At 41.8% G+C, this 18,736-nt stretch overlaps 1 protein-coding gene across 1 annotated transcript; it reads right to left on the bottom strand.

The window, feature by feature from the left end:
• Positions 1-928: 928 nt before the first annotated feature.
• LOC308578538 (A-kinase anchor protein 17B-like) lies at positions 929-18,736 on the bottom strand. Its single transcript, XM_081178991.1, has 4 exons — positions 13,765-18,736; positions 12,229-12,359; positions 6,130-6,379; positions 929-4,965 (listed from the first exon to the last, which is right to left on the bottom strand). The coding sequence occupies exons 1-4, from the start codon at positions 14,527-14,529 to the stop codon at positions 3,478-3,480; spliced, it is 2,634 nt and encodes an 877-aa protein (XP_081035117.1). The 5' UTR covers positions 14,530-18,736; the 3' UTR covers positions 929-3,477.

The raw sequence follows: 18,736 nt of genomic DNA, 5'->3' as shown, positions 1-18,736 counted from the left end.
TATTCTATGTATGTTTTAATCTACAATTGGTTCTTGCTCCCATTTATTCAATAATTATTCGCTTAGATTCATACTGTTATGCTATTTATTTAGGTTATGCTGGTTGTGGCAGAATAAAGTAAAGTAAGGCGTTCAGCAATGCTTCCAAGGGACCTACGCTGAGAGCACTTTGCCACTTTTCGCCCTTTGCAGAGGATCAGCAACCTCCAACAGATGATATGAGCTGCAGGATTATGATGATACCACAAGCCCCTCTTGATTACCATGCAGGAAGGCCTGTTTCCCCAGCACTGCATCTCATGCTTGCCGTCATAAAATGAAATGTGTACAAACCGTGTACTAAAAACATGCACACACATGTAAAACGTATTATTCACTGCAGGGTGGTGAAGATCCAGAGGGGGAAATGGAACCCCTCAACTGTCCTCTCCCCTTAACTGCCATTTGGGGGTACCCATTCCATCAGGTTGCCTCAGTGGAAGAGGTAGGAAGCACGGTTCATTTCATTGGCTTTGCGGAAGACCCTTTTACTGTGCCAGCTGGTCATTACAGCACACCTGTTTAGAAATTGGTGCTTGAGTTTTGGTTTTTTACTTTCCTCTTCCCTCCCTGTCCCTTTCCCCTTGTGTGTCCTTTCTCCCACCCCCCTAGATTATAAGCCTACAGTGGCACTGTGTTAGTTTGATTGTAAGTGAACCACTCTGGGAGCCATTGGCCAAAGAGCACTAAATGATCTAAATGAATAAATAAAACCCAAGTGCAAAATATTACTTTCAGATTAAATAAACATTTGTTGGCTGCATTGGGAAATCCATTCAATTTTTGCAAACTAGGTTAGTGTTAAAGAAAAGACAAGCTTAGAGGACTGTGGAAATTGCCACCACCCATCAGCCTGACGCAAAACATGAATCTAAGCACAGAAAATATCTGCATACATTGCTTCATTACTACTTTATTGGAGCAGAGGTTAACAAACATGGATGGAATGCTAGGGAACGCTTATGCACATGAAAATTACCATGACATGAAATAAATAAAGCATATTAAAAGTATAAGCAAAAACTCAAACTATAATTTGTTCCTCTTCTTACAGCTGTGACTATCTGGTGCAACAAGTGACAACCTAGCTTGCAGCCCTCGGAACTGCCTATTCTTGTCAGTAGAATGGTTTCAGGTTGTAGTCCTTGACAGTCTTTGTTTTGCCCGTTCCATGCTTCATAAAATTATAAGCAATAACTGAACAGAATAACTTCTATGGGCTCAGACTACATAGCTATGTTTAGAAGGTCACTTACTCAAGGAACAAAATACCAACCAGCACTTAAGTAGATTTCATACCCCTTTTTCACTGCTCAAAGCATTCCCTGTTCAGCAGATCCATCGAATACAAAGTACAGCACCCCTAGCCTGTGAAGTACATGTGAAAATATGGACTTCTTCCTTTCTAGTTCTGTCTTTTGAAATGAAAGTAATTAATTCTGTGACATTTAGGAGAGGACTGGGGGAAATTTCATTGGTTCTCACACAACATCAACCATGATTTTAATTTAGCTCTCCCCTCTCAAGCCCCACCTATTCTTCAAAATAAATTAACTTGGGGGCCAAACTCTGTGTGAGTTCCTGGTCTCCTGATATGAGTTTGTTTTTTAAAAAAAGGAAAAAGGAAAAAAGAAAAAGACACTTTAAAGCAACCTCGGTGCATCTTGCTTTGACTGGCGCAGGGATGCTGGGCTCTAGGGGTGCTACGCCCTCCCTTTCCCTGCTGTTTCCTCCCACCTATAGTCCCCTCCTGCCATTGACTTCTGTCCCATGGCAGGGGGGGCGGGAACAGATACAACTGGCCCGCCACTTAAAACGAGGGTTCTGTTCCAGGTGCCCATGCACAAAAGCAAAGTTGTGCAGTCAGGAACCCCCAGAACTGTCCCTCCCCCCAATACAAGGCAAGGTCTGTTTACCAGGCTCTGGGAGCTTCCCACTACCTTCCCAAATCCTGGCAAGCAAGGAAAAATTGCTGGGTACACAGGTGGGGGGAAATAAACAGCTGGGAATGGAATGTTTACCTCGCTCTCAATTTATGTATTTACCATCACCACCACCCCAAATATATATATATATATAAGGTGGGCATAAGATATGGGCCCAACCTTACCTCTATCATGCCCACATTTCCACCTTACCCTGACGCTAGTAGGGAGTTACTTATTATTAGTAAAGTGACTGGGGTGGGAAGGGCTAAACACTTCCTTCCCAACTCCACTACTATGATTGCCATCTGAGCACCCTGCAACTGCTCTTTCAAAAGGAAAAAGGAAAAAAAAAATGAATGGCAGGAAATCTGATAATGGCTCTCCTGTGTCCTGTGTAGCTTTGCCCTCGGCTGGATATTAAAGGGCAGAAGATTTAGGCAGAATTAAAGGGAGGAGCCATTCAAACCAGGGCACCTCTTATTCTACTCAAAGCATTCCAATGAACCCAAAGGGACCTGCCACAAAAAGGGTCTGGACTGAGAAGCAGAATCTGGCACACAGCATATACTGCCCAATGCTGGATTAAGCTATGCTAATTGCAGAGTTTTCTGATTAAGTGGCATATAAATCTTTCTAAATAAATAAAAGGCTTCTTGCAAAATAAATAATAATCATTTTAAAAAAAAAAAGCTTGAGTATCTCAAATTGCCACGTCTGCAGTAAATTATAAACACGTTCCTTCTCTGCCTTTTGGATAAATGTTTCATCTCTCACACCATCCCCTTTCTGACATCACTGAGGAGGCGCTTTCTTTTTTTAATCTTATAAATTAAACAATTTGTTCAACTAACTCCTTTAACTGTACAGTTACTAGGGAGCATTTTCATATTCTGTGGCTCCCTCCGAAATCGGCTGGGACCATTCACTTCACTTGGCTCAGATTCTGAGTAGACCATTCAACATGGCTTCAATCATGCACTGCAGTAACTTTTTTAATAAAAAAAAAAATTGGTCATTAGTACAGATGTTGAATCTGTTGACCAGTTTTTGCCAAGCTGTGTCTGCCCTCTCGTGCTCTGCCAGCATGCACAGCAGCCCAAGCAGAGCACCCAAATCACCAAATGTGATTTATTTTTAAGTCCTTAAGACGGCCTAATTTGAGATTTCAAGAACCACCCCCATCACCCCCCAAGACCAACCAACCATCCTCTTCCAACTTCCCCTCCACAGACTGTCTCTGCATATGGATTGAATTGTTTTGACAGGAAACAAAGGGCATCCTTCAGGAATCTGTTTCCACCTATTTTCTTAACAGCAAGTCCCCTGAAAACCAGGAGTTGCAGCAAAACCTCCTGGAGTGAAGAATGTCCCCGTTGCAGGAGCTGCTCATTAACGCCAAAAAGGGCTTCCAAAAACTGAAAGCTGCCCCCATCCTATTCCACCCACTTGCTTGTTTCACCATCTCACCAATTCTCTCGCCTCTCCTTGCCCTGGCACCACTCTTCTTGCGCTAGCCTTGAAAATTCTGTTTTTCATTTATTTCGCACCCATTCTCACCGGTCTTATTAATGTCTACATTCCCCTTATCTGCCTTTGGGTGAGCTTCTTGAAAAGGAGACCCGCCCGAATGGGTTGCATCTTTTGCTTTTACTGCCCCTGGCATGGTGTGATGAGTTTTACATTTCATTTTGTGATGGGACATCTTGCCAAGAGACTCCATCTCTTCACAATGGTTTGCTTTAAAGAACTGCGGTTCATCATCAGACAAATTGTTTCCAGAATATCTCTTTCTGTTGCTCTTCCTACCAGCTTCCCTCTCCTCATCACTAGATGTCCATTTGACTCTTTGTTCTTCACCCCTTACTTTGCTGCTGGTTCTTTTGTATGTTGTCCTAAGCTTTAGCTTGGAGTGCCTTGCTGAGTCACAGTACTCAGAGCGTGAGAAGAAACTGTGTTTGCTGCATTCAATACCTTGAGCACCACAACAATCATTTTGGACAGAAATCGACAAATCTCTCACCATTTTCTGACCAAAGGGTGACACCTTGCAGCCACCACCATTTTTTCTTTCTTTTTTGCTTCGTGACTCATTAAGTGCCTCACTGAAGGATTCAGAATCACTGCTGATCTCTTCCAATACATCCTTCAATTTATTCACACGGCCAACTAGCTTGTGTGATGCCATAGCCACCATTTCAGTGTCTTCTGCTTGAGATTTTCTATCATAAGCTGCACTTACTAGGACACGACTATTCCATTTACCATGCAGCGTTCCTTCTCCAGCCTCATTTGACAGATCTTTGCCCCGATAGTTTTTGGCAAACTCCCTAGCACATGCCTGGCTTTTTGGCATAACCTCAGGTTGCTCATCCATTACTTCCCAGTTATCACTACGTCTGGAGCTTTTCTCTTGGGTATTTGGTACACAAATCAAATCCGTCATGCACTGCCTATCTTTGTTCTGCAGGTTAATCTGCAAGCTGTCCTTATTGAAATACACCACCCTCTGCCACTGAGACTTATTCGCTGGGTTATCCACCCTTGGAAAGTCCCGTGCATATTCTGGGGTTTGATAGTAGTTGAGTAAATAATGTGTGAATTCATCAGTTTCATATACCTTGGGCTTCCTGAATTCTCTCTCCCTGGAAGCTTTAGGGAAGCACCCAAACGAGTGGCTGTCATGGGGGCTGTGTGTCACGTAGGTGGTGATGGTTTCAGCGATTCGCCTGTTCAAAGTATTTCTCCAAAACGGATCAGGTAATGCAGGCAACTTAAATGGAATGTGCTGCTGCTGCTGCTGCTTCTCCTCAATAAAAGCATCCGCCAACTGAGCTGACTGACACTTGGATTCTCTCTTATTCTTCGACTCTTGTTGCCCAAGGCAGTTTACTTGTTCCTTTGGTGCATTCTGTATCTGAGATGCAAAGGAGCAATTCTCCCTTTTGATTTCAAGATTCAGCAGAGGGCCCCCTATTTGCTCGGATGCTTGTGCAACGTCCTTGGGGGGGGGGAATAAAAGAAAGAATTATAGCGCAACAGAACAAGGGACTTGAGCAGAAAGCAAATACCGGTAAATCAGCAAAGCCTAATGATAAATGATTTTATGTACAATTTGGGCTAGTCAAAGACTCTTCAGTGCCTAAGACAGGAAATCCAAATGGCATCCACCCACCCAGGTCAAACAACCCAGAATGCACCCGGTGTGTGGCCAGAAGCTCTTGGACTTCCATCATGTCAAATGGCCTGGGACTGCAGGAGTTGGAGTCCAAGAACAGTTGGAGGACAACATGGATGGATTACTTTGTCCTAGTGATTCTACTAAAATGCAAAAGCTGCATAAAAGCATTGTTGTGTTTTAACAGCTCGTCCCCACCCCCATAAAAAGGGACTTATGCATAACCTCCCTGTGGGTTGTACCTCATGGGTGAAATCTGCCTCCCTCCCTGCCAGTCTTAGCAAGACCCAAAATACACTGCTTGGGAAACACACTTAAGACTTCATTCACTGTGGGAGTTGTCTCTGCTGTTTGAGGCGGTTCAATTTTTCCAGAAAGGAAACCTGTGTTTTTTGTTTTTTAAATGCCAATTCACTTCAAACCACATCTTAAAAGGCTCACAAAGCTGCACAAATCATAGCCTTTAAGATACAAGCCAGCTTGATTTTGCTGTTTTCACAGGAAAAATAATTATTAATGAAAGTCACTTGCCATGGGCAATAGTTAAATTGCCGGTTTATTTGCTTTCGCTTTTTTAATGATAACTTCAGAGTCGTTCTACTAAAATAATGACCCCACACAAGAAAGCGAGTTTCAGCCCCACCTCAATAATTCACAGCAATTTCCTATATGAAAAGAGAACTTCCACTAACAAGCATTTGTATGATCCTTTATCACAGGATGAAAAGGAGAAGTTATCAAAAGCCTTACATCTTGCTGAGGAGTTTACTTAAATCACTTCATTCTCAGAGTCAGCATCTCCCAGCGCACCCAGTTCAGTGCATCAAAATGTGATGTGCCTTGGATGTGGAAACTGAGAAACCTGCTGCCCACTTGTGGCGAACTCTGCTATCATATATGCCTACAGTTCTCCACAACTTATTACATATATTTTTAAAAAACATTTAAAAAAACACCCTTAGAATATTTTGAAAATTATATCCTTACTTTTACTTTGTTTAAGAGCAAGGAAAGCAGCCTCATGGACTCCTCTCTTTTCTGAGCTATATCGTGTTTCTTCTCTTCCCAATTGGGCATCTTATCTGTCCACAAATCTTCCGCATCTGTTACCTTTCTTTCTTTGTGCTGCTTTCTTGGGTGTTTTGTATCCCAATCTATCTCCCTTTGCCCATGTCTCTTGTGCTTATACTTCTTCTTTCCTTCTCCAGTTTTCTTTTCTTCATCATCGCGTCGTTTTCTAGGCAATTATTGATATGGGACAATTTAGGTGCGGGAGGGAAATAATTTTACAGTTTTAACCCTTGCAAGGTAGAAGGGAAGATAAGGAGGTAACAGGAAGGGCTTCCACCCTTGAAATCTGTTTGGACACAAGAGAGAGCACTTCCTACAAATTTGTGTTTTGGAATGTAAACATATATACTTCACACATTCTAAGGAGATGCAAAATGTTTGAAGATAACCTCAGGGCAGCTCTCTCTTGCAACATCTTCTGGTCCTAACATTTCCCAGTACTGCATCTAAAGTTACATGAGCTATTTCAAGCACTGCCATAAACCATGGTTTATCATGACAATAATGAACCTAGTCTCACAACCCTGTCCCCGCCCCCCCGGTCCTTCAATGGTGTCGCACTTTGGCTCAGTGGCAGACCTACATTTTTGAAGTTTGAACTGTTATGCGGGCCCCTACACAATCAGCAACAAGGTCTGAGTACCCACTATTATCTTCAACGGAGTATTCCATGGCAGATCACCACATATATATATATATATATGTGGGTGTGTGGGTGTGTGGGTGTGTATTTTTAAAAGTTAACTGCTACATCTCAGATTTTGATTAAAAATGCTGTACTGGACAGATTATCTCACATGTCAAAATCACTGGTGTGAATAAAAAAAACCCTATGCCTTATAGTTTTTGAGTTATGGGAGGGATGTTATATACAGTGCTACCTTGGGTTACATACGCTTCAGGTTACATACGCTTCAGGTTACAGACTCCGCTAACCCAGAAGTAGTGCTTCTGGTTAAGAACTTTGCTTCAGGATAAGAACAGAAATTGTGCTCCGGCGGCGCGGCGGCAGCAGGAGGCCCCATTAGCTAAAGTGGTGCTTCAGGTTAAGAACAGTTTCAGGTTAAGAACGGACCTCCAGAATGAATTAAGTACTTAACTCGATGTACCACTGTACATGTGTGGCTAAAGTCTTTTCTGGGGACCCTCCAAGATTAGGGTCCCTGAAGCTTAGATCCACCACTGCTTTTGCTGTTTTAGATTAGTGATATGGTTCTCCTGGGCTGATTGAAAAGCAAGGATAATTTGCACTGAATACATTTCTGATGCCAATACAATGAACCTGGGAAATAGTGAAATAGATGAGGACAAACAAGCTGAGCTTGGATCCTGGCAAAACAGAGGCACTGTGGGTGAGCAGCTCCCTTGTCTGAGAAATTGGTCAGTTCCTACCATGGATGAGGTTGCACTCTCCTTGAAGGAGAAGGTTCACAGACTGAGGTGCTACCAGATCCACCTACATCACTGGAGGCTCAGGTAGCCCTAGCAGCTGGCAAGGCCCTTTACCAGCTACAGCTGGTTCATCAGCTGTGGCCATTCCTGGGCTGGGAAAGCCTTGCCACGGTAGTTCATGTGTTGGTTACATCAATACAGTCATACCTCGGGTTGAAGTAGCTTCGGGATAAGTATTTTCGGGTTGCACACTGCGGCGACCCGGAAGTAATGGAGCGTGTTACTTCCAGGTTTCGTGCTCGCGCATACGCAGACGGTCAAAATGACGTCATGAACATGCGCAGAAGTGGTGAATCGTGACCCACGCATGCGCGGATGCAGGTTGCATTTGCTTCTGGATGCGAATGGGGCTCCGGAACAGATCCAGAGGTACCAGTGTACTGGACTACTGCAATGCGCTCTACATGGAGCTTCCCTCACATGTGAGCTGGAAAATGCAGTCAGCAATCATGCCACAGCATACCACACTAAGAACCATCTTGTTTTGGCAAGCCTACCCAGATGCTTAGAAAGTTGAGGTGATGTGTGTTTTAACTTTATGTTTTAAAGCATGCTTGTGGTTTTTATTTATTTTCTTGTTTTATCTTTTGGTAAACCTCTTTGAAGTTGTTGTTATTGTTGTTTTTTACAATCAAGCGGTCTATAAATTTTACGAAATGATTAGTAAATAAAAATCTAGTACAGTGGTACCTCGGGTTAAGAACTTAATTCGTTCTGGAGGTCCGTTGTTAACCCGAAACTGTTCTTAACCAGAGGTACCACTTTAGCTAATGGGGACTCCCGCTACCACCACCACACGATTTCTATTCTCATCCTGAAGTCAAGTTCTTAACCTGAGGTACTATTTCCGGGTTAGCGGAGTCTGTAACCTGAAGCGTCTGTAACCTGAAGCATCTGTAACCCGAGGTACCACTGTATAGCATGTTCACTTATATTTGCTTTTTAAAAAAGCTAAGAACCCATCTTAAACTTTTCTCCCCAATTCTTACAGAATAGTTTCTACATGTTGTTAATGTTCCTTCATTCTTGCTGCGCCGTTAGTGTGTTCATACCTGCAATACTGATAACATAACAACTTTCTTCCGCCCTTCACTGGCTTCATTATAATGATGCCAAACACTAGGATTATTCCCCATCACTCCTGAACAGGCATCATTATTGCTACTCAGGGAGTGCTCAGATGGACTACGAAAGCTAACAGATTATATATAAACACTTTCACCTTCCCTGGCTCAAGAAAAGAAATAAGACACTCGTCTGGGGGCCTTGTGCATTTGCTGACCTTGGCTCTTCTTTTTCACAGTCAGAGCTACAGACCACTTTGCTTTCAATTTAATCATTGTTCCTAACCTCCAGTCAACATTTCTATGCCTCCACAGGCCAGAAAAAATGGTCTCAAGGCACAGAATGCAGTTCTAAGCAGTTCTGGCCTTGTAAGTTGCTGAGCCCTACTGCAGACTGAACAGAGCAGCTAATTCCCAAACTCTGCGCTGTGTGAAAACTGCTAGTATGTCACGTGAGCATGTATAATGCTCCTGTGAGTTCAAAAGTACCCAGCCACAGAAGAGGATGCTTCTGGTATCTGTGTGAGTCACTACTCTGATCTTTCCTCCTCCTAACCTGTCACTGGATGTAAATGGATCATTCTACCACTCCTCATGGAGTAACATAGAACGTCCTGGTCTGAGAGGTCTGTTGTGTCTGTGCATGAATCACTGCTCTGACCTTGCCGTCTTCTAGCTAGGAGGGCGCTTCTAATGGCAGGTGAATTGTAACGAACATAGTATAAAAGTAGACCTTTTCCAGGAGCATGAATGAAGCTCGTCTCTCCAAATTTAATTCGGAGAAAGTGTGCCAGAGTTCTCATAAAGCCTAAGAAGCATTGCAGAAAGGATTTTGTAAGGGTTCTATAGACCTGAACGATTCCTGATGAGAAAAAATATTTTGTAAAGTCCTTGTTGATTTTCTAGGAAACAATTTCGGTACGCAGCCAACTCGGACTTCTGTACATACCGGTGGCTCTCAATGTATGGAGGGGCTATGTTCCAGGGATAGCACCTAAAGCCAAAATTGTGTGTAGTCAAAACACACTGCAACTGGGCTTGCCCAAGTCTTTTTTTCCCCAGACACCCACCCATTTTCTGCCCTGCCTTTGTTAATTTTTTTTTTGCCTACCTCATAAATCTAAACGCACACAAGTTTAATGAGCATACGTTGCAAATTACCTGTAACAGGAAATCCCTGGGCCTGAGGGTCTGCATTTTATATCCTAATTGCTAAATAGTCTTTAAAAAGGGGAGGGGTGAAATAAAGTCTTGCAAAAGCTGAATTTGTTGAGAGTTTCGTAAATCTAGTGTTACTATTTCAGTCTTTTGGCATAACAACTTTTGTTCTGAATGCAACAAAGAAGGTGGAGCCCAAGGCTCCCTGCAGAATAAGAACATATGTGCTCAGATGTAATCTGGCATTGAAGAAGCCCTCTGGAGAACCAAGGAAGGTTGAGAAAACAAGTGGTGACACACATTTATCTTTGAACTCAGCAGCAAAACCTAAAAACCAAATTACATTATATTCTCTCACAAAAATTGATCTAACTTCAGCGTAGGCATAATGCTGTTATACAGAATTTCAGCAATTGATAAAACCAAATTGCAAAAAAAAGGTCTTATGCAACTATGCGCCTAAGGTTCATCCTCATACAGAACCGTCACTTGTTATCTATTAACGTAAAGCAAAGGACATATTGCCCTTTCACTGAAGGCAAGTTTCTATTTGTTAATTACCATGAGAAGGCAACTCTGAACTAATAGAAAAGAACTAAGCATCTATGGAAAAATTCATGCAGCTATATAACCACCAGCTAAAATGGCAAAAATATCCTTTTTAAACTCCTTTTTTGTTCCCCTTGGCAGAATCAGGAAGTCTTTGAACAGTAAAATGGCAGAATTTGGAGTCTGCTGGATTTTCAGTCGCCCAATAACAGCTACCTGAAGGAGCGTCTCCACCCGCATCGTTCAGCCAGGACACTGAGGTCCAGTTTTGAGGGCCTTCTGGCGGTTCCCTCACTGCGAGAATCAAAGCTACAGGGAATCAGGCAGAGGGCCTTCCTGGTAGTGGCTCCCGCCCTGTGGAACGCCCTCCCATCAGATGTCAAGGAAATAAACAACTATCAGACATCTGAAGGCAGCCTTGTATAGGGAAGTTTTTAATGTTTGATTTTTTGGTGTGTTTTTAATATTCTGTTGGGAGCCGCCCAGAGTGGCTGAGGAAACCCAGCCAGATGGGTGGGGTATAGATTTATTATTATTATTATTATTATTATTATTATTATTATTATTATTATTACTACTACTACTACTACTACTACTACTACTATCTGATAGAAGCATGTTTTGAATAGCAGGACATGAAATTAGTAACCAGATAGTAATCCCATGGCCAAAAGTTGGACTGTTTATATCTTGCTAGTTTTCTCCAGTAATCTAGATGTCTTTACTATCAAGTTTACACCTACAGATACTGTTTTGAGTTTGTGGATGCCAGAGTCTTCAAATCCCAGGTACTAGCAAGTGTTCAAAACTACTCAAACCAAGCTAGCCTCCTAGTAAGGAGAGCAAAGGAAGGGGGGGTCTGTGGAAGGCAGAGTTTAGGAGTGATATGATCTAGCTGCAGACTGGAAAGCTAGAGAGGCATAGCACAATGTTTGATGTCTACTAAATCTAAGGCTATGGCTATGGTAGAAGCAAGACCCTCTTGGGGTGTTAATGCTGTGAACCCCTCCATCGTAGGTTCAGGCTGCATATATGTGTAAATAAACCATATATCCTAAAGACATACAGTCCCCACTGTGCCTCATTTCCAAAAGAAAACACAAACCCTGGGTTAAGTGCCCGGAGCCCCTGGAATCTCACGCTGATTGGAGATTGGGATGGCACCTAGCACTATTAACAGCTGCAGATAAAACATGAAGTGAGAAACAGTGTTTTGATGTTTGCAGCCTTCTGTTAAAAGTCCTTCAGCTTTATCAGTTACACTGAAATGTACTTTAGGGAAGTCAGTAAAACAATCATGGTTATGTGAATGCTACAGGAGCACACAATTTAGTACCGGGTAAACAAATTAATTTCCCAAGACTCAACTTTCATTTGTTTGTTTTAAAAGAAATGTTTCTAGCCCTCATGGCAAGGAGCATATTATGTATAAATGCCTGCTGAAATCTCGGGAGGTAGAAAGGTGTCTGAAAAAGATTTCAAGTACTTGGGGGGCAAGTTTTCCATTATTTGACATAGATATCCCAATAACTAAACAAAAACTGAATTATGCATAACTAATAAAATGGCTAAAAAAGGGAAAGTACGCAGATTTTCTCTCCTTGCATAAACTTAGGTAAGTCACAAGGTCCAGCTGATCTTGGTACACAATGTCAGCTGCCATTATGCAAAGAAAAGGTATGGAGCCCCCACAGCCACAAAAAACAATCCTCTTATCCCAGTTTCCCCACTAACAGGGTATGCTCAATCTTGTCTTTAAGAGAAAAAAGAAAAAGCCACAGAGATTCCTCACCTTTCAGTCCCTTTTCTCCTTCTGTCTTCGTTCCTCTTTCGCTCTCTCTCTAGTTCTTGCAGAGTTGTTTTTTCCAGGTTTCTCTGATTTACAGCAGTATCACTGAAATGATCAGTAGTATCAGATGTCACCTGTTTAAAAATCAAAGAAGTACAAATTGTAGTATCGCTCACTCAAGCATACAAAATCTACAAGGTCTCCAGAGCCAATTTCAAGATCTCAAATAGAACACAGGGAGCTTTAACAGCATCGGGACATTCCCTAAACCACTTTGGCTCAACAATCTCCATACCAGAAAGAAGGCCTTTGCTATGCAGTCCAACACAGATGACATAGGGGTGGCAGGGAGACTCATGCTCAAGTAAAGGAAGTTGTGCTACTGAGAAATAACTGCTTGTGATTGTAACCCAGCATGAACACAAACACTTCCCACCTGGTCCCTATGCCACACTGCAAGCTTCTATTTTTGGAGCTGGGGGTTGGAATTATAAAGGCAGTTTAAAGGTTCAGTTGGGATAGGGTGTAAACAGAATACAGGTGTCATGTGAAGGTACCCATGGGATATCCCTAAGGCTCTGAAAACCAGCTGTTATTTGCCCTCAATTTTAAAATGAGAATTGGGCATCTTTCAAACCTCTCCCATATTAAAAACCACAGTGCTGAAAATGAAAAGAACTAAAAGGTGTCCGTGTAACTAGGCTACATACATTTAATAAAATCAAATCCAAGTAATCTAAGAGGTGAACAAAGTGAAATTATTTTCAAAGCTGCAATTGTATACCCATCAAAGACCAAACATGGAAATAATGCTGAAAGATATTCCAGTTAGGTAGCCCCAGAAAAATTCATATTTTTAAGGAAGTTGTAATTTACTCTCAGTAATCATTCAAAGTGTCTGTATATGGAAGCAGATGCCCCATATAAAGAAGACCAAACCTGTCAAAACCATATGGCAGCAACGGGGGGGGGGGGGTAAATTGTGCTCTTCAGTTCTGCTCCAGTGAGTTGTGAGACCCCTTGCAACAGCATGGAAGTGGGTATAGGAGGTTGTAGGAGAGATAGGCAAACATCTCTTCACCTCCTCTTCCATTAGTGCTGGCTTCTGCAAGACTCTTCCACAAACGGAAGGACTCCTGTTTCCTAAAGCATGTGGTTTCCAGAGGTTGTTGAATTGCAGCTCCCATCAACTTTGAGCCAATATGGCTAATGGTCAAGGATGACAAAAGCTGTAGCCCAGCAGCCTTGGAGAGCCACAGGTTCCCCATCCCTGGCACAACACAAAAACTCTGGTGCCACCTGAAAGGGTGGCAGATTAATTGTGGAACATGACTCCCACCATCAGATGCATGAAAAATTTAATTCAGCATATCCTTTCATGGGACTAGATTCCACATCATTAGGCACTTCCACCTTTGGTAGAAAATAGTTCATAATGCCTATGCCAAAATAAAACTGCCAGCCTTTCAAGTGGCATAAGACTTGGTAGTTTTTACAGCAATAGACTAAAAATAGCTACTCCTAAGCAATACTTCTTACCTTGATGTAACATGCAAGAGCTTTTCCATCATCCCCTTTAAACACCAGCTTCATTCCCTTAAATGTCTCCATAGCTTTTGAACAAGATGAGGACTCCTGGTATTGGATAAAAGCTGCAAATGTCCGCAAGTTCAAAAGGGAACGCAAAGTCAAATTATTCATGCGTCCTACCACGTCTTCCCTATAAGGGTCAAGCACAGGGATATCTATGTTCTTGATCTTCCCAAAATTTTCAAACACTGCTCTCAAGATATCTTCCCTTGGTGATTCACTACCTGAGCCTTTCACTGCAAACCATTTGCATGGCAATCCTTCCAAATAGATGCAACCAGGACTATCCTTCCTTTGCTCTGCTAAGTCTTCCTCTGGCAATTCTCTAGTGGGTTCCAACTCCTCAGGAGCTGGCGGACTGGAAGGTGGCTCCATGACAACCACTTGCAAATCATCTTTGAAGCCACTGAGGTTTATCATCTTGCCATGAAGCTTCTCCTTCAGCCTACAAAACACGCGATTGGTGTCTGCCTCTCCCTCACACATAATGAAACCCTTAGTGTTCTTGGTAACCTTAACACTGGCGAACCGGTCTGGACAAACCATTTTCTTCAGCTTTTCAATCACTTCCCACTTTGGGACTATGTAGGTAGGTACGGTGGGTTCTGGAAGCACTATACAGATTGTCATTTTCACTACTGGCATTAGATAGAGTCGATGAAAAGCACAGAACTCCATAGTTTCTGAGGTATCATATACTATAGTGTGATTCATGATGTCCAGAGGTCCTTTAGAAAAACAATTAAAGAGGAGCAGTTATGATAAAGAGCAAATAAAGAATGCTCCTTTATATTCTACATAGTTACTAGGATCAGCTGCTTGCCCCATGCAAACAGTGCAAGGTGACATTAAACACAGCTGTCATTCATACCACGCCTCTTTCAAGCTGGACCTGTGTTTTCCAAATTTCTGACAAGTACACTATTTTCTGAATTAAAATTAGAGGCACATTTAGACCTAAAACTGTTTGCTCTTGCAGAATGACCCTATCTTTGCAAATTTACTTTGAATGAAGGGCCTTTTATTTCAATGGAGCTCACTGCGATTGCAACCTTGCTTGTTTGCTGTTTTAAAGGTTATCTTCTAAAAGCACAAAATATCTTTAAAATGATATACAGTCATCTTAGAAATGGCATACAATCATCCTAAAGTGTTGGTAGGGAAGATATATAATACACACTGTGAGGAGTGTTAAATACAACACACAGTCCCAATAGGATCTCTTATTGAACTATGGAAGAGTCTGAAATTAAATCCAAACTCCCAGCAAAACCCACACACATGAAAAACTATGCAGATACAAAAAAAGCATTTGCAGCTGAAATACACACCACTCCTGGATAAATCACTAAGCATGTCACAGAATGCCAACCAACCACCAATTTGAAAGAAACCCAGTAAGATAACCAAGAAACCAAGTAAGATAAAATACACACTCGTGGCACGTTGCAAACTATGTTTACCCAGAAATGAATTCCACTGGTCTTGCCCCCTAGCAAGTGTAATCAGGACTACACCCTTCAAGCTCTAATAGCCATGAAAGAATTGCAGCTAATGTATCCAAGCTCTCTTTAAAATTAAAATTGAACTGCTGGGGAAACGGTATAAAAATATTTTAACAAAGTCTAAAACAAACTACACAAAAACTGCTTTCTGAAACTTTACACATCTACAAATATATATAAACACAGCTTAGTAATTCTAGCAAATGGGTACTTTAGGAAAAGTCTCTAGACTTAACTACGTAAGCTATTTCCAATACATGAGAACATGTAAACTGCACAAGTCAAACGTTCTTTTCTGTTAAAAATAAACTGACTATTGCTTTTAAAGAGCATCTGCAGTAATCAAAAACCATTCTGTCTTCTTAGACAACCCACAGTCAAGTCAAGCAATGCAGTTACATGGATGAACTAGTTTCCATTAACATGGCAAAGAAATGCTTCCACAATTCACTCACAACTATGTCAAGTTTCAAGGCAAGATACACATACTGTATATGTGTATTTACTGCTTCATTTATAACAAAGGTCAAGTGCATAAGAGGTCTACACTCCAAGTTTAGTTTAACATAACTTAGGGAAATCTGCTCCTCACACTCCATGCTATAATTAATTACACACCTTGGAACGCAGTTTACTTCGAAAGGCAATATAATCCAGTCATTTTTTTTATCTTGAGATTTTCTGGCTTTTCAGAATACAAGTCATGAATTCCATTCCTCCACACTGTAGTATGTTTCCCTTCTCAGTCCTCTAGTTTGTCTTTAAGCTCTGCACTAGAAATCATGACATTCTGATTTGTATAGTTTGCATTCTCTCCTAAAATGCCATAGTTCTCAACAGATTTATGTATTTTTTTGTATTCAAGTCAGAGCATAACAAAATACTCCTCAGTCTAGTCCTTCTGCTATATTAATGTGTTAGGGAAAGTATACTGGCAAATCCTTGCCAGCTCTCTTCTGAGATGTCAGGGTCTAAATTGCAAGACTCAAGGGAAACTGGAGCAAATAATAAAATGCAGCTGCTGGCAAAGCCATCACCTGTTCCCATCCTTTAAAAAAACACCTTGATCACAGGTGTACACCCACATGTGCTGCTGCTTACCTTGCTTCTTAATAAACATCCCAGTAAAATACATACATCCAATGAAGTTCAAACACAACGCTGAAATGGGCTATATAATGTCCTTTGCCATACTTCAAAACAATAACCAGAAAGCATCCTATCTTAAAAATTAAAATCACACAGAAGAGAATTGGAGTGTAGCACATATAAATAACTTCTTGATAGCCTGGTAAGTGTCCAATGATGCTGGGGAAAACCTCAACTACAGTAGCAGGCTCATCTGCCTGTATCTTAGTTCCCATTGGTAAACTTGGACTGTTAGGACTTTCGTTCCACAAACAGAAGAGGAAGTTTTATGAAGCAAATCAAAAAGAAATTTGTTCCTATCTTCAATAATACTGCATGATGGTAGACACCGGAGAGGAATTTATGGCTGAGCAGAAGATTATAGTGAAAGCTATATACAACCTGCACCATAATGGTCCAGCTGCAACCATATTCACACTGAATGGTATTGCAACTGACCTTTTAGCGGTTAGCAGTAGACTTGCACTAGTACTGTCATGCTGCAGTGTGGGTTGTAACATAATTCAACCCCTTCTTCCTAAACACAGGCATCCTATTTTGCTTCCATCTTCACAGTCCCTTCTCCAGAATCTGTCCACGCAACTCTGTGCATCTTCAAGGATGGCATACTGTTTTTACATAACTGTGCTTTATATTACTTTAGCCTTAGAAAAAGACAAGACAGAAACACCCTGATGCTCCTCTTCCTCCTAACCACCGTTCTCATCCCTTATACAGGGACCCATCACTGTCAAAATATCATTACATTTGCTGATATGATAGGATGACATGATGTCCTTTCTTCTGCAAGCAGGAAGAGTATTCTCAGCAACTGTGCCCTGCTTGTGGCAGGCCATCTGTGGAAAGGCTTGCCTTTCACCTATTCTGAAATTATTTTGGGACCATCAAATGCCTTATTATTCCAGGCTTTTAAACTAATTTTACTGGTCCTATCTACTCTGAATTTTGAGTGCTGTTCTTGTGAATTTTGCTGTTCTTAGTGTGTTTTTGTTAGTTACCCTGATAACTCTATTGAAGGATTTTAAAAGATAATAAAATTAAGGAGCTATTTGGTTTTATGTTTACCCTTTTATCTCCCCAGGGTCTCAGTGAGGCAAAAAAGACTAACACACTGGAAATATTGTGGGGTCGTGGCAGTTAGGCCAATATTATGCCAATTTATGATCAACCAAGATCACTCTATTATGTGATCAAGCATAGTCAAGCAGAAATTTGACCCTTCTCCTCAATCCAAGCCTAACATTGGCTCTTCCTAGACCCTATCAATACTTGGAGATACCAGTTCCTGCTTCCCATAGCATATAAATCCATCCTTTCATTCTAGATATGCAGTCTTCAATCATCTGCATCCTTCAATTCATATCTAAAAGGGGGCATAGCTCCCTCTGGTGTATATGCCACAGAAAGGCACTAGAGTCTAACTTGTAAAACACAGTTCCTACAAATTGAGTCTATTCTCATCCATAAAATGAGACCTCCACTACCCTCAGCTTTCAATACTGGACTTCACAACACCTCTTCTTCCTCATCCACATATATGTTCCCCTTAGATAAGCTGCTACTTCCTAAGCCCACCCCCAAATAACACCTTCCCCCAGGTATTGTCCTATGTACAAAAATAGAAAGCTGAGCTCTTTTTCCTTCAATCCACCCTGAAGCATTTCCACATTACATATATGTGACTCAAACACTTCTAATCAGTGGGCCTTCTCAGTACATCCTCGTCTTTCAGCACATGCACCCAAACATACACACACTGCACATGCGGTCCTTCTCACATACAGCTCCAATAACACATGCAGAGGCAAACACACCCTACACGGCCAAGCCCAAGTCATGAGCAGGCTTCAACCATTTCCCTAGGCCCAAACAGCTTTCTTGCTCTTTCATACAGCAACAAGTCCCTCTTTAAATTATACACAGTAATGTAGCCACAGACCACTCCACAGGTCCTCAGCTTCCTGCACCCCAGCACCACAGAGCTGGCAGACCCTAAAGTTTTTCAACGTGCTTTTCTCCCCCCACATCCCCCCACTGCCCATGACTCCTTGAGTCAATTCAGAAAGCAGCACAGTCCATTCCAGAGGCCTCTAATCCCCACAGCCCAATCCCAATAATGTCTCACACCCCACAGAGTGCTGGGCCACTCCACTCTCCTATGGCTTGCACATTGATCCTTCTTTCACACCTCTAGGGCAACAAATAACCCTCTCTACTACCACGGCCCACTCATCTCCTTAAGGAAAGGCCTTTGCTGCAATTGTGGT

Source organism: Podarcis bocagei (assembly GCF_964188305.1).
Source record: "Podarcis bocagei genome assembly, chromosome: Z".
Classification (NCBI taxonomy): Eukaryota; Metazoa; Chordata; class Lepidosauria; order Squamata; family Lacertidae; genus Podarcis; species Podarcis bocagei.
The sequence above is the reverse complement of the archived record's forward strand: the minus strand, read 5'-3'. Positions and strand labels throughout refer to the sequence as shown.

Excerpts from the sequence above, each read along its gene's own strand:
- LOC308578538 (XM_081178991.1), bottom strand. The coding sequence starts at position 14,529 with ATGAATCACACTATAGTATATGATACCTCAGAAACTATGGAGTTCTGT. Across the intron at positions 6,380-12,228 it reads AGGAGAAAAGGGACTGAAAG|AAAACGACGCGATGATGAAG; the intron begins GTGAGGAATCTC and ends ATAATTGCCTAG. Across the intron at positions 4,966-6,129 it reads TGCTCTTAAACAAAGTAAAA|GACGTTGCACAAGCATCCGA; the intron begins GTAAGGATATAA and ends CCCCCCCCCAAG.